Source organism: Colossoma macropomum, unplaced genomic scaffold (genome assembly GCF_904425465.1).
Source record: "Colossoma macropomum unplaced genomic scaffold, Colossoma_macropomum, whole genome shotgun sequence".
Lineage (NCBI taxonomy): Eukaryota > Metazoa > Chordata > Actinopteri > Characiformes > Serrasalmidae > Colossoma > Colossoma macropomum.
This window is the reverse complement of record NW_023494798.1, coordinates 25,144,596-25,160,826: the sequence shown is the minus strand read 5'-3', so window position 1 is coordinate 25,160,826 and position 16,231 is coordinate 25,144,596. Positions and strand designations below refer to the sequence as shown.

The 16,231-nt window shown below is 36.7% G+C and overlaps 1 protein-coding gene across 1 annotated transcript in view; it reads left to right on the top strand.

Annotated features, from left to right (window-relative positions):
* luzp2 (leucine zipper protein 2) overlaps nucleotides 1-16,231 on the top strand; it is a 153,843-nt gene that overhangs the window by 124,960 nt on the left and 12,652 nt on the right. The window contains exons 8-9 of the mRNA XM_036585401.1: nucleotides 7,637-7,711; nucleotides 8,030-8,197. Coding sequence (XP_036441294.1) covers nucleotides 7,637-7,711; nucleotides 8,030-8,197 — 243 coding nt within the window. The remainder of the gene's footprint in view (nucleotides 1-7,636; nucleotides 7,712-8,029; nucleotides 8,198-16,231) is intronic.

Genomic DNA, 16,231 nt, shown 5'->3' with positions numbered 1-16,231 from the left:
TGGTGTTCTCAGAACTATGGACTGACCACCCCAAAGTCCAGACTTCAGCATCACTCAGTATGATTACTTGGAACATGAGTTGCAGAAAATGTAACCAGCTTCTAAGGCTGAACTTTTTAGGCGTGGAAATATATCAATGCATATTTCTTTGAAAAACTGAAAGCAAGACCCTCGAAAAGAATGGAGGCTGTGATAAAGCTAAAGCGTGGAAATTCTAAAAACTGAAAAGTTTGATATGATAAAGATGTTGAGACTTTCTTTTAAATATACAGTATGTTTTCTGTTTTTTTTCTGACTCTGAAAAATAACTTAATGAATGAAGGTTGGTCTCTGACTTTTGCTCATTATTGTATTTGCAGTATTATGATCTAATTTTAACCATCTGGGAAAATTATATGTAAGGCTGTTAAACCAAGCAATATGTGTTTATTTGTTTAAAAAACACCAACATTATAATGAATGCAAGTCAACAGATTAACAATACCTTGTGATTTGAAGTGTATAAGGGTTAGTTTATTTTCAAAGCTCTCCTCAAGGAAGCCCAGTATTCACTGTTTCCATCTAGAGCCTAGTTTGGGTCATCTGTCCTTCTTTAAAATAAATCAGATGTGTATTTATATGAATGGTATGTAGTGTCTTCACTGGCAAATACACACTTAGTGCTAAGTTAGTTTAAGTTTTCTTGCCTGCCTAAGACTTTTACACAGTACTGTATGTATCGAAGGCACTAATCTTATTTAAGTAATAAAGACACCGATAAAGAAATGAGCTCATCAAATAAGCCAGTGATGATTTATGTACTATTTCCTTTTTTAATATATATAGAACGTTATGGTGATGACATTGGATTTATGGCGGTGTATTCAGAAGAGTACTGAGCATAGCTGCACTTTTCAAGAAACATTCATTAGAAAACAAACACTCCAAGCGTATTGTCATTAGCTGAGGCAGATCAAACCACAGCATCACAGGCCATAAAAACACGGTACTCATTCATAAGCACTCCCTCAAACATGTCATAATAGTCGCATTAAATATTCATTAAAAGAACACTAATGTGTCTCTAAATCTCCCCTAAACAGTAGAAGAACCTGCTGGCTTTAAGTGCGGACGCATTGATCCGCAAAATTATCTCTGAAAAAAAGTAAATTGCTTTATATTTTGTGGCATGAGTACAATTTTCCAACTGTGAAGATTGCTCTCATGGGAAACAGCTCAGCAAATAGTAAGCAGTTTGTGCTCTGCTTACCAAATATCTGCAGAGCTGAGTTCCCAGCACAAGAAGCACCCATCACGAATAATCATGAAGCATAATTACTGTATTAATCCATTTCTTCCTCGCACGAGATCTCATGGAATCACACGCTTCCTTAGTGACAAGATCATTTCAAAACCTGTGATTTGTACTGCAGAGTAATGCAAATCTATACATTTGGAGAGAAGGGAACTGAATAAAGGACTTAAAGGAAACTGAATGGAACTGAATGGATTTCATTGCTTAATTATTTTTTTACTCTGGGATTTTTGTTAATCTTTTTTACCATTTCAGTAAATGTCCATTGTGGATGAGTCTAAAGAAATGTTTATTTTTTTAAATTAGATTTAATAGATATGAGAAGAAATTTGCATATATAGAGAAGACATCAACATGTTAAAGGTCAGGTGGTTGGTAATGTACTGCACATTGACTGCTCTTTAAAACCACTGCTCCTGTGAAATTGCACTGTTAATGAGCAGTTAGTGCTGTTTCATATTTAGCTGTAATTACAGTAATATTGTATTGATAGAAAAAACAAAGTAATTAAGTGTGTAATAGTGCTGCATGACTATCAGCTCATGTGACAACATGGATAAAAAAATATGATAACTAACATGTTTATAATCTAATCGTCAGCATTTTTACTGTTTTACATATTTTATATTTTTTTAAAGGCAGTTGCAAGAAAATGCCTGTATATGCTTTAACCTGCCTTTCTCAGCACTGCAGTGACACTGACATGGTGGTGGTGTGTTATTGTGTGTTGTGCTGGTATGAGTGGATCAGACACAGCAGTGCTGCTGGAGTTTTTAAGCACTGTGTCCACTCACTGTCCACTCTATTAGAAACACCTACCTTGGTTGGTCCACCTTGTAGATGTAAAGTCAGAAAAAACAGCTGATCTGTTGCTGCATGGTTTTTCACAGTTGGTCATCCTCTAGTCCATCAATGGTCAGGACACTGTTGGCTGGATATTTTTGATTAGTGGACTATTCTCAGTCCAGCAGCAACACTGAGCTGTTTAAAAACTCCAGCAGCACTGCTGTGTGTGATCCACTCATACCAGCACAACACACACTAACACACCACCACCACGTTAGTGTTACTGCAGTGCTGAGAATGATGTACCACCCAAATTATACCTGCTCTATGGTGGTCCTGTGGGGGTCCAAGTTTAACTGACTTAGACTTTACACTATAATCTTGACCCTTTACCTTAATTACGTTTATTTTATTACAGTAAATGACTACTCATTCCTTTTTGTCACTACCAGAACAATCATTACACTACTGAAACATTACCAAATGTTTCGGTAGTGACTGTTTCAGTTGTAGATGATTTTGAGCACAACTCAAAAATGCTAGCCAGTACATGCGTAGCAGACACAGCTTGAACAGTTGTGCACACATCAAATATTATCAAACATAATATGTTTCATTAAAATACATAGAAAATACTTAACAGTGTTATAGGTTTTGGAAATCATTTCATAAGTAGGCATCAGTTTCACTGTATTTGTCTTAGAAACAAATTTGATTTGCATTTAATCATAAGCCTTTAGATCAAAATGTCTAAGAATTCATATTGAGTTAAGTGTGTCCAAACTTTTGACTGGCAGTGTACATACATGCACATATGTGTGTGTGTGTGTGTGCGCGTGTGTGTGTGTGTGTGTGTGTGTGTTTCATGAGAAAATATTTTTAGCACTAAATTCTACTGAGAGTGACAGTGTAATTACATTTTGATGTTTGAATTTCCTTGATTTGTTATGACTTCTCTATCGATTTTCTTTTGGCCGGAGCGTAAGGTGTGAACAGGTTTTAAAAATTTCACCTCTCCTGGCGAGGACCCTGCCTGCCTCTTTCCAAGCGAAAAGCTTTTAATCAGTGCACTTACAGTCAATCAGACTGCTAAGTCAGACGTTGCAGACCGCATTTATATCACTGAAAATGCAGGCAGCATTACCATCTAGCCCATCCAGGTCTGAGTAGGTTTCAGAAGAGTAGCCACTGCTTGCGTAATATTAAGTGAGTATTTTACAAATGTCGCTGCTCTCTGCTTCCTCGGTATCGGTGACCAGCACAAGCCGGATTTGATGTGACTATTATAAGGTTACTTATTGAGTGTGTGGGATTTCTATTATCTTTTCCTCTCTGATCTTGTGACTCAGCGAATCGACTGCTAGGGTCAGAGAAGCACAGCACGGTCAACTGTCATAGCATTCCTGAAAGTAAGCTGATTATGTGTGAGCCGGTTGAATGAAGATTAGCATAATTATGCAGGGTGAACAATCATCAGTGTACTGAAAAAGGCGGCACTTAGATGATTCAAGTATGTTATATTTGTATATTTCTGCACAGCAGATTCATATCTAAGACAGATAATCCATCTGAGTGCATTTTAGACATGATACTTGAAATTGTTCCCCACTGAAATCTCATCTTATATCAAATGTGATTGCTGAGTGCAATCAAGTAGTTTAAAAGAGCTGATTGCATTGATTTCTTTGAGGTGGTCTTACTTCATCTGGAGCCTCACATGAAATGTGGGTGCCCTGTAGGGCTCTGTTCATCAGTCTGCCTGTCTGTCTGTCTGTTCACACATTTTTTTGTTAAAACATGATGAGCTGCAGAGTCCAGGAGGTGACCCCAGTAAGCCTGATGGTGGCGCAATAGTGCAGCATTCCACATCCTATCATGCAGTGTTGTGCAAAAGTCACCAGTGACTGTACTTTCATTAATTTAATATCCAGTCAAAGTGGCCATTAAATACATGTTGTTCATTTTTAAGCATCAAACATATAAGCAGAAAACATATATTTAGCAGAAAATTTCATTTTTCACTATTCAATACGTCAACTCTGCCTTTATTACAGCTTTCATTCATTTTTAAAGGTTTGCACTCAAAGAAATCAAAGAAATCCGCAGGGATATTTTTCCACACCGATGAAGTTCAGTCTTACAATCAAAGTAATCCCAATTACAAATTTAGACTCATTGTTACATAAAACCCTCTGTTTCCTTTTCTTAGTAAGGGCTTTTCTCACAGCTACACATCCGTTCAGACCCATAGCGTTGAGTTGTTTTATCACTGTTTATCTGATTGGGACAGTTTTGGTTTACCAGTTTGGTCCACGAGGTCCCATTTTCTTATATAAGTAGATTATCTTATAAATAATCTCTTCAGGGATATATGCTGAAAATTAATAAGTTGTGCATAAAGCCATTTTGACTAAAAATTAAATAAACAACGGGTGTTTTACACAGTACTGTGCATCTCTTCAAAGTTTGAAGTTTTGTGCTCGACTTTTGCATAATTATTGTCAAGTTTGCACAAAATATTAAAATATGTTTTATTTTATATACAGTGTGGCTTCTATTTGCCAATTAGTCATTAAGGGGTGGAGTTTACTTGATCAAAATATCTGTAATTCATGAAAATCTTTGTCCATTTTTTACAAAACCTGAAAAACATAAACCTTAAAGTCTGTGAGGAAGCTTTGTGATGTTGGTGGAGTTCTGTCAGTGTGGACACTGTAACATGCTAATGACTGTATCCCAGCAACAAGAACTATAAATCTTGTCTTTAACTTGTCATTGTTCTGAAATTTTCAGAGGTTTGGAAAAACCTTTTGAACCAACCCCAGGCATTTCACAGTCATCTCAAAACTGGCCTCTGACGTGTAAAAGAAAAATTTAACAAGCTGACTATCCCAAGTCTCCCCGCATGCTCACTGTACCTCTTATCAGAGACTTTGAGTTTCTTACAAGGTCATTTTGATTAACCCTTTAAATGGTCAAAGTTTTATTACTTCAATAAGCTAAGAATATTCCAACCAGTTTGTGTTAAAGTCCCTGTATTTATCGAATAATAAGCCTCAGTATGTAATAAGTCTGGGATTTTAAGGGGCTTATAGGATTTTCATAAATATAACTATTATCATATCAATCTAATCAATTATGATAAATTTGACCTAGGCTTGACCCTTTAAGGGGACCTCAGTCGATGCTTACATCTTATTCTTCTGAAAGACCTTCTTTAAACTATTCTAGGACATAAACTTACACTTACATCTGATTACGGTGACCCACAAGACATTATTAAAGCTGTCTTCATTAAACTATTATATGATATAACCTTATATTATTTGACTGTATTGACCCAAGTTAATGAACTTGGCCTATTTTTAAAGGTTACATACCTTTGTTATATCCAGGTTCCTGTTACTCTGCACAAAAATTATGAAATTGGATCAATTATGAAGTGACAGTAAAGAAAAAAAATATATTTTGTCCTTTTGCTCAGTTTGAAGTTCAAAAGATACAGAACCTCACTATTAATACCAAAAGCTGTTTTTTTTTTGTTTGAAATCCATAGTGGTAAGGTGTTATAGGTGTAACCCATTTTCTCTGTCTATAGAAAGAAAAATACATTTGTAAATATGATTCTCTGAGCATTTTCTGACCGCCAAATTTAAATTGTCTGCAATTCAGTCATGCATGTAAAATAATGAGCCAGAAATGTTGTGGTTTACACTTTGGTGTTTCTAGAACCAAAACACACACTTTTTTGATCATTCATTTCTTGGCTTCAACTTTTTGCAGTTAAGTTTGACTTGTACTTTATACTCACAGTAGCTGCTGGGCAATAAAACAGCAGGCGTAACCCTGTGCAGCAAGGTTGAATCATGTCTGACAATTGTGGTGAATCAAAGCTGAACTGAGCATGAACTCACACAGATATGCAACAGGAAAAGCCAACACGTTTATACCCAGTACTGGATAGAAATGGCATAAAACTTGAATGACTAAAATAGTTCATTTTGCTTTGCACTGTCAATGTGAATACAATAAAACAAGTACAATTAAAAACAGCGTATCTCTTGCAACTTATTCAGTCACTGTATTTTTGACAATAAATGAGACATAATCGGGCCTTCTGAATTTGTTGCTGATTTAGGCATCTAAGTTTTCTGCGTGGGCCCTTTCTGACCTGACAGTTTTCTACTGTGTGCTAATGAGAAGAGAAATGCAAAACACTCTTTTTCTTTTTCTGATGGTGACCAACATGGGTCATCCAAATTAATTCTGATCTCTAGCATTGTGTGTGAATAATAATGCTTAGTTTTAATGCCCTATACTGAGCGTGTCTTTTTAAAATCCCCTTCAGACACAGAATAAGAACAGTCTTGACCCAAGAAAGATGTTAGCGGCATATCATTATAACAAAACTTCACATTTGTGAAGAAGTTATTTAATTAATTTAATTTAAGAGAAGGGAAAAGCATTCCTAACTTTAATGTACAAAACTTAATTCCAGTAAAGTTGGGACAGTGTGTGAAACTTAATGTCTTTTGGACTCTGTGGTGTTAACACAATATACATTTCTACTGTGCAGCACTGCATTTCTGGTAAGCTCAAGTCCAGAGATGTCAGCAGTATTTCTGGATGCTGTTGGCATATAGATTCTGCTGTGCATAATACAGTCTGCCCTTGCGTTTGTACACTCCTGTGCAAAAAAAATAAAATATGGGCCAAGCCCAAAATATAATTTTTAATCTTTTTTTACTGATGGTTTTGGCCTGTCTGAGTCCATATTTAAACCTTAAGTAGAACATTTGGTCTCACAATAAACACAAACTAACTTGGCAACATTTTTCAACAGTTGGAAGCCCTCAGTGCTGAGTGGACCAGTATTGACTCTTTTTTCTGTAAAAGCCTTTCAGCAAGTTTAACCACAACATTTAAAGAAATGGGAAAAATATCCCATACTAAGTTGCTCTATTTGTTTAATGGCTTGTTGTTAAGACAGTTAAAAGCTTGATGTTTTGCCATTTTGGGCTTTGTCCATTTGTTCTGCATGGGAGTGTAGATGTGGCAGTGAACAGCATTCATTGATAATGATGTGGTAAAGCATTCCCAAGCCCATTCGCCTAAACTCATCCTTGCTCGTAAGGGACTAGGCCTTCCTTGGCTCTGTTTATACCATAGCATGATTGCATCACCTGGTTATGATGTGTTTTGAACATTTCAGAATGTTTTTAGTCTTAAATTGCCAACATCCTGACTTTTTCAGAATGCGTTGCAGGCATCAATTAAAGTATCAAAGTATCTTATCTTTGAACTGTTTAAATACAGGTCAGAATGGTTTTACAAAGCATTGCTTTCTGTTTTTATTTGCATTTGACATACTTTTTATGGCAGTTTGTAAATGAGTGTGTTATTTTATTCCTAGTGATTAATGGTCCATTCATTATGAAATGTTCTCAAAATGTAAAATGCTGTCATCTTATTGAAATGGTAAAAAAATATTCGTTTGAAGGTTTTCATAGTGATTTTCGAAAGCAATGGCTGAGTTCATATATATCTTCTGTTAAGGGTCAGCAGCTGATGGACCTGGAGAACAAGTTGAGAGTTGCCAAAGAGGAACTGGAGAAAGCAGCGCTGGACAAGGTGAGAAAGTGACAGATAAGATAAAACTCCTTTAACTATTGTAGTCCTTCTTCAGGGTCAGTCTGTCCTCAGATATCCTCCCACAGCTGTCTTTCAACTGACTGCAATGTCCAACTTAGAGGATGGAATTCTATTATCTTTTTGGATCAGAGATCTTTTCACTATTTAAGGGAAGGACAGCTGAAATAATAAATGAAACCTGGACCAAAGTTAGAGGTGAAACACCATTTCAGAAAGAGCTGGAAATCAGGAGAGAATGTTAGTTCCATTTGACTGCCCCTCTTTCTCACCTGTTCTTTCCGTTTTAATTTGATTTAGGAGTCACAGCTGAAGGCCTTGAAGGACACCGTCCATATCTGCTTCTCATCTGTCCTACATAGCCAGACAGTCAATTTACACAGACTGCCAGCCACGCCCACCCACCTGATGAGATACTCTCCCCTGGTCAACAACTCAAGAGTCACCTTCCAGCAGCCACACGCAAAGGTAAACAACCCTTACATACTAAAAGATGCATATCAACAATGGAATCCAGAGAGGGTCTGAATCATTGACCTATCCATGCTCCACCCACAAATGCATTCTTTCATAGCTGCTATGAGGTTGGACAACGAAAAGTCGGCAAAAATCCCATTCAGTTTAATGAAAGCACACAACACATCTACAATATTGCTAATATTGAGTTTTCTATGTAACAGGCTGTTTTACTGAGCTGGACTATGATGTTGTATTACCCCATTAGCATTAGCCTAGTTCAGGGGTCGGCAGTGGTTTTACTGCCCAGTTGCGGCTCCGTAGCAGAATCAGATTTTTAGGTAAAAAAAATTCTACTTTGCTGTAAAATAAAGCTCTGCTGATCGTTCTAACAGTTATAACAATAAACGGTCTTAAACGCTGGAGTTAATGTAGGCTGTATCGGCTAATTCACCCTTTAACCCTGAAGGTTGATGCGCAGACTAGCTAGTAGCTAACAAAAAGGCAAAGAGAAAGATTCAAGAGGGACATCGATAATTTGGAGATGAATTGACTTATTTGCCTTTATAAGCACTCCACATGGTTTCCTGATACGTTTAATCTACAACCAGAAACTGTGAATCACTAAAAAGTCATGAAACTTATATTCTCATTTGCCAGCTTCTAGTTTGAATTGTCTCGTTCCACTTTAAATGGTGCAGCAGTTCAGAAGCTGGCGAATGAGAAACTGACTTCAGCCTCATAAAAAGTCGAACGTTGAAAGACATTATTTCACTTTTGAGGAAAAGTTTCCTGCTGGAGATGCGAGAAATGCAGCTATAGTTGAGCTAAAGCTTAAAACAGAGCAAAGTCTGCACTCTTGTTTATATATTTTTAGCCTATACTAGTACATTAACACATACTGAGACGTATTTACAGCCAGGATGGTAAATGGACATAAAAATGTGGCTTTGATTTTGGTTGAAAGGACAAAATGGCTCTTCTTAATATTTGGGTTGCTGACCCCTGGCCTAGTTACACAACACCTGATTTATCCCATCTTTCGAACATGTACAAAATAAATGTCATTTGAGACTAATTAGACACTTGAAATCCAGTCTTTATGATGTCCTAAGGATTATAAGTCAGTAACTGCATGGACTACATGCATATTAGTGTCATCTTCCACATCATGTCTGAAAGCAATGAGCAGTGACACTACATCAAATGTTTAATCAGAGCTACCTACGTCTTCTGCAGTGTGTGGATGCATTAAAAATCAGTGCTCTGTCGTCATGTTTGCAGTCCAAATTTGTCTGTCAAATGTGCATCAAGGTGGCAGCGGCACAGCTCATCTTACTTTTGGCAGACCACAAGCTGATATGATAAGAAAAAAAAAAAATATATATATATATATATATATATATATATAAATTTTCCCTTTTCAATGACAAGTTATGAGCAGAAGAGCAGATCCCCTGCTTACATCCAAAAAGACTCCTAGAATCACTCATTACACATCCTTGGCTTTTGTATGACGTGGTGGAACTGCTTTTGGTGGATTTTGGGGTTATTTAAGGGGTTTAATGTATTATTTTAACTAAAACTGACTTATAGATTCTTATCAGGTTGAAATTTTTTTTTTTGCAAAAGTTCTCTAAACTTTACACAGTTGCTGCAGAGAAACGTGAACATGAGTGAAGCACAGATTGGTCAGTTGTATCATAAGGTCTAGCTAAGCGAGTGTTCCAATTTAACAATAAATAATAGACAAGCACATTACATTATAAAAGAACATGACTGAGTCAGAATGTCAGAGTACAGCACGTATCAGGCACAGTATAAAAATGCCGCAGCAGATTTATCTCCACAGTGCAGTGATTAAGATCAAGACAATGACAGTGCTGCACAGTTTTGTTTACCGTAGCAGTGTGAGAGGGTGTGACTGGCAGGATTTTCCCTGTGATGCAGTCAGAAGCCCTTCTGCCTTTGTAAAATGTCCTGCTGAGAAGCCTGATGTTACCCAAAGGACATCGCAGCTCCTTTTAACTGCGCTCCAGTGGCCCTGTCCATAACCCAGATGTCTCTTCAGAACAATATCAAAAAACATAAAAAAACACATCAAATCAAACCTTCAGCTGATGTTTATGGCTCCAGCTCCAATTCTGCCTATCAAATACTGCAGTGCTGATTTACACGCAGCGTGAACAGACAACATGGTAGCTGACTTCTGAAAAAGGCCTTTGCTCTAAAATGTTTGTGTGTTCAAAGATATGAGAGAATAAGGCTATAATTATGGCACGGCAAAGAATGAGAGGTCCTTTTAAGATTTTAATTACTTCACTGCATGAAAGGTGTTGAATTACTTATAGTTCTATAAGCTTTCACATTATTAAAACATCAGTAGACTCAAAAAACAAACAAGAAATGTATATTCATGCAATCAATAGAAATATTCTTTGTTGCATGTTAAATGACAAGCCAGCCAGTTAAACATGCAGAATTTTAAAGAAAAGAATGGTAACACTTCATTTTGAACCCTGCTACATAACATTGACATAACCATGCCATGAACATGCATGGATGATGTCAAATCTGTCAGGAGCTGCAATCATCACTGGTAATCATCATGACAGATGACAATGTTTGATGACAGCTTATATCACAGGTTAATTTTTGCTTTGAACTAAAGTTAGCCATCATTACATCAGACATTATGGTACAGTTGTATGCAAAACTTTAGGCACCACGATCAAATTATATTTTAACTTAGAAAATCAACAAAATATAAGTTAACACACAATCAGTCACAGCAGAGAACACTCATCTGCACAATTAATGCACAATTACTGTCCGTTTATTTGCAGAATTTAATGTATTGGGAAAAAGTGAACAATAAAAATGTGGACTGTGGAAAAGTTGTTTTGTTTCAGCAAATAAATGGAACTTGCGCTCAAAAACATAAAAATGCTAAAGTTTTGTGGGGGGGGGGATTGCCCAATTTCCACCCCACTTTAGTCATTGCAATCACACAATGCTACCAATCTGAAATGGAGGAGGCTAGCATGTGCTTCCTCTAAGTCATGTGAAGCGCCAACTCATCTCTCTGAACTGCTGCTAATGCAACTGCCAATCCTGTTACATTAACCAACAGACACCCATGTTGGCTGGCATCATACTGCGTGATGGGGAGAAGTAGGGCCAATGATGGGGATCCCCCAATAACAGGGCCAATGCTTACAGTGGCTTAGAATGCCATATTTAAGTTTGCTCCTTGTAGAGGATGAGTTAACTTATATTCACTTAGAAAATCAACAGAACATGTAAGCTGACCAGGTAGTTAAAACTTTTGCATACAGTTGTGTCCTCATGATAGTTTCCGATAATGGTAACATGATGCTCTAATATTATTGGACATAATCAGCCATGACAAGTCATGGCAGAATGTGAAGAGTTTAATTCCCAAATATCCATTTGTAAGAATTTTGCATAGGATGCATTTTGTAAAGAACAAGAGCTGATGTATAATTGAAAAGACATTAGGCTGTATTAATCATAATATAACATCGATATTTCTTGGATGTGTGAAGGCCATTCCCAACAACTTATATCATGAAAAAAGGAAAATTCTTGAACATGGTCTATAATGCGCCGTGACATGTTTATGGCTCGATTGTCAATATTATGCAGCAGGATTCAAGTAAAGTGTTAGCAGAAAAACGCAAGCATAAGGTTTGCTCTTATGTGCACGCGCTCACTATTCACTTTTATGTAGGCTAAAATGGATAAGCATCATCATTAAGTGTTCCTACAGAGATCTACACTGCTCTAAAGTCCTCTGGTGGGAGTGTAATGAGGCCTAAGCTCCAGCAACCAGCAATGATAAACCTACACTCTTAGCCTGCACACACAATCTCCTGCTAGTGAAACATTCATAAGCATGAGGTTTTAGGGAACAGTGAGTTTGGAGTGGAAGTTGTTTCATATTTAACAAGCCTTGAGAGGAGCCAGCTCTTGTGGCCTGTTACTATACTATGTAACTTTTATCAATACGTTTGGGGGATTGTTCCTGCATTTGTTGGAATTGTAGAATATTTATATGTGTTAGAATGGCCATATTATATCTGAATTCCTAGAAACGGTTCAGGATTACCAAGATATTCTTGTGCAGCATGTCTGCACTGCAGGCAGTACAAGAACTCCACTAGCAATTTCCTGAGTGTACTCGGGGCGCATCTCTTGGGCATGTCTAAAGTAATGGCTTTAGATGTCAAGATATGACCTCTGTATCTCGACCAATTCCAGTGCCATCAGATGATTCCAGGTGGGCTGTGATGACCTTGGAAATATTCTTGTTACAAATGCCACTAAAGTTTCTCTGTGATGGAACAACAACATTTTAAAAGTTCTGCTTCTTCCAGTTTAATTGAGTTAAACTCTGCTAAATCCTATTTAGCAGTCATTTGACCTGCAATTAAAACATATAGAGAATCAAAGTAATCATACCTCAACATGCCCTGAAGGTATTTGTTCCAAACATGCGCTAATTAGCTTGTGTCTCGAACCAAGGAGGGAAGCTAATTAGCTAAATCAGGAGTTTGGAACAAATACCTGAAATATGAATAACACATTCTTCCAAAGCTGCCATGCAGCACTGTGTTGGCTCTGTACTTCAGTCTCCTGAGAGTTGAAGTGTATTTTAGAACAGAACAAAGTGTGTATGTCTATGTTATATGCGAGTTTCATTCCAAAATGCATATGTATTTGTAACAGTTTTAGATATAAAGAGGTTTGAAAAGAGCTGAAAAAAAGTTTTGTCAAAAACACACTCATTTTTCTAATGTGATATATATTTATAATATAGCACTAATTTTCTTGAATTAATCCTTGACTATGTAAAGCCCACTCCCAAGAGCAAACTATATTGAGCAAAAGTCAGAGACTACTCTTTGTTTATTAAATTTCCAGTCAAAACTGACTTTAAATATAAGTTAATTATTTTGCAGAATCAGGAAAAATGAAGAAAACACATAATCTCCTGAAAATAACAGAAGCCTTAACAGCTAAATCAACATCTGTCAGTTTTTTTCAGTAATTAGTCCACACTTCACCTTCATTACAGCTTCCATTCTGGTCTGACATCTTGCTTTCAGTTTTCAGTTACACTCAGTTGTCACAGAGAGTCCTGTTCTCACTTTTATTTGAACTCTAGTTTTGGAAACTTTTTTCATGCTTTGCCTTTTGACTTCTCCCTTCCTTGCGCAAGTGGATTATCTTTTATATCTCATCTTCTCAAAAATATATCCTGAAAAATGAGTGGAACTTGTACTTAATTGCTGTTTTCAGTGGAAATTAACATTTTGGAATGAAACCTTTTCATAAGCTCTTGGAGTTTTCTAAGGATAAAGCCACATGTCTGATGGTCCATAATGTAGTCTGTATTTCCTTTTCAGTCATACTATGAATAGTCAGCATTCTGCTGCCCTCCTCAAAATAAAGGTTCTCAAGGGGTTCTTGGCTTAGATGCATGGTTCTAGGAAAAACCTTTAACCCCTTAAACTCCCAGGCTCATTATAGACTAAGGTGCGTCATTAAGTAACTATAGGAACTTTAATGCAAACTGGCTGGGCTATTCTTAGGTTATAGAAGTGTGTAATAAAACTTTGGCCCTGGCTATGGGCCCTGGCCATTTTAGGTTGTGTAGGTTCTTAAAACTTTAAAAGGGGTCTTCACTCTCACACAACCTACTTACCAAATTTATTCTATAAAGAACCATCCATTGAAAGATTATTTAGGTGGCTCTACTGCATTATCACTCCAGAGAACCCTTTTCCACCTTTGCTTATGAGAGTATATATGCTGGCTTCTTGTTTTCATGACATTGCAGTGATGGATATCACATTGCTTATAATGGGACATCACATTTTGTCTTATTCACCATGTGAAGCTAACTGGATTACTATTGTGCTATTACTCTCCCCAGAGTGACAATCGAGCCAGGTTAGCCAGAGTTTAAGGCTTACTGTCTGAATATTAACCCCCTCTGTGTTTTGGAGTAGAAAGGTAGAATGTGAAGCAGAGGACTAGTACATCTCGCTGCTTTATGTGTAAAACCTTTCTGACAAAACAGTTCTGGTCTTAAAATCTGCTGTGCTGTATTCAAAGCTGTTCTAAAAATACTCAGTATACAGGCTGCTTCAGAACAACTGAATTCTGTAATAATGCATCAGGTCACTAAAAACATTTGTGCAGTGGACTGTAATGCCGCATGCATGGACCACTGAATCTATTGATAATTAGTAAGAACCCAGTTTTGTTTGAACTGTAGGGCAGACAACTTTTTTTCTTAACAAAAGGGATGCAAGATATTAGGCTAAACAGACTAAAAGACAACTTAAAAGCTTACATGCTTTAAATGTTCTTGTTTTAGTATGTCTTCCTTAAGCAGTTAAAGCCAGCATTGAAATGTGAAGGTGTGGTACTGTTAGCTTGATGCTAACACAACATAGGAAATCTCTCTGGGGTGTTAGCAGAAATTAGCATTATGATTATGCATGTAATTTGGTGAAAACAATTACGTATTAGGTGAAGGACTCTTCATTAAACACTAATATAATATGCTATTTCCTTTATTATATGACATTTAAAAAGTTGATTATAATTATTCTAACCACTTTAATCAATTCTTCCACCGAGAAATGTAGATTGTTTGATTGTTTATAGTTTGCTATTGTTGCCAAGCTATGAACTGCTGAAGGAGGACAAGAACTTTCAGTTGCCCATTGTATATTACAATATATTACAGCTTTTCAATTTCATGATTTTTACTTTTGTCATATAATAATATCATAATATGCCAGTGCTTAGTGCAGAATCCTCCACCTTATAAGTTTTGCTCACCAAATTAGCACCACAACAATAATGCCAATTTCTCCCATTGCAATTTTCTGTGTTACCATCAAGCTAACAGTGCCACTCATTTGTTTTCCCACATTGGCTTTAATACACCATAAGAAAGATCTAACCAAAACCACACTGAAGATTTGTGTTGACCATATGTCATTTTTTGCCATTTTATAAAAGCAATAAGCCACTTGAAGCTGTGCATTACAGTGATTTATCATGGATAAATGCTTCACAGTAATGCACAAACTTTACTCTAATTCTCGCATACCTATTAAATTCTGTATTAATAAGATATTAAAAACCTTTGTGTTGTTGTAATAATCTTTATCCATTATGTTGCATAGCAACCTTGGCCCACTGTTAACAATCTACATTGTTTGGAGGAAGTATATGTTATTGTCATTATTATCAAAATAAATAATTATTTATTGAGTATCAGTATATTTTATCACATTGTGTTTTACTACTGTTTTATAATTGCTGCTTAACATCACCCCTTAACCGTGATAAAATGCTGTGACACACTGCCCCTGGTAGCTTATTGCTATTATTTATGTGAAGGAACTGTGAGGCCAAAACAATTCTAAAAATGACACAGCACCCAGCCAATAATCTCCCAGGAACAGCAGCAGTTAATGGGTTGGAAGCCCACCAATGTGGGCTTTGGGTGTCTAAACTGAAAGAATAACAAACAAATGTAGTTTGGTTTTCTATGCTACTGAAAATACAGTATGCGGGAATTTGTGATGAGACACAGCTACATTATGTAAGGGTTGTAGCAGTTGTTCAAGTTCAGACAAGTTCATCTGAAAATGTTTCAAGTATACTTTCCATGTATAAGGTGAATAGGTCCTGGAGGTTTGAGCTAGGAAAAAAGAGGTGTTACTTCACACCTCACATCTCAAGCAAGCCTGTCAGGCATTTGTGGAATAAAATCTATGAAAAGAGTTAGAAACAGCCTTTATAAAGACCCACTATAAGGGTGCTTATGCAAGAAGGCCTCCACAGGAACCTTAGAGGCATACATATGAATTAAATGGGTAGGCAGAAAGTTGACATGAGGTCTTGGAATAAATGGCTAAAATTCCTGTCTAAAAGGTTGCCAATTTACTCCCAAGAATTAATGCACAATTGTGCTACATGGTAGGTTTTTTCCTGCTT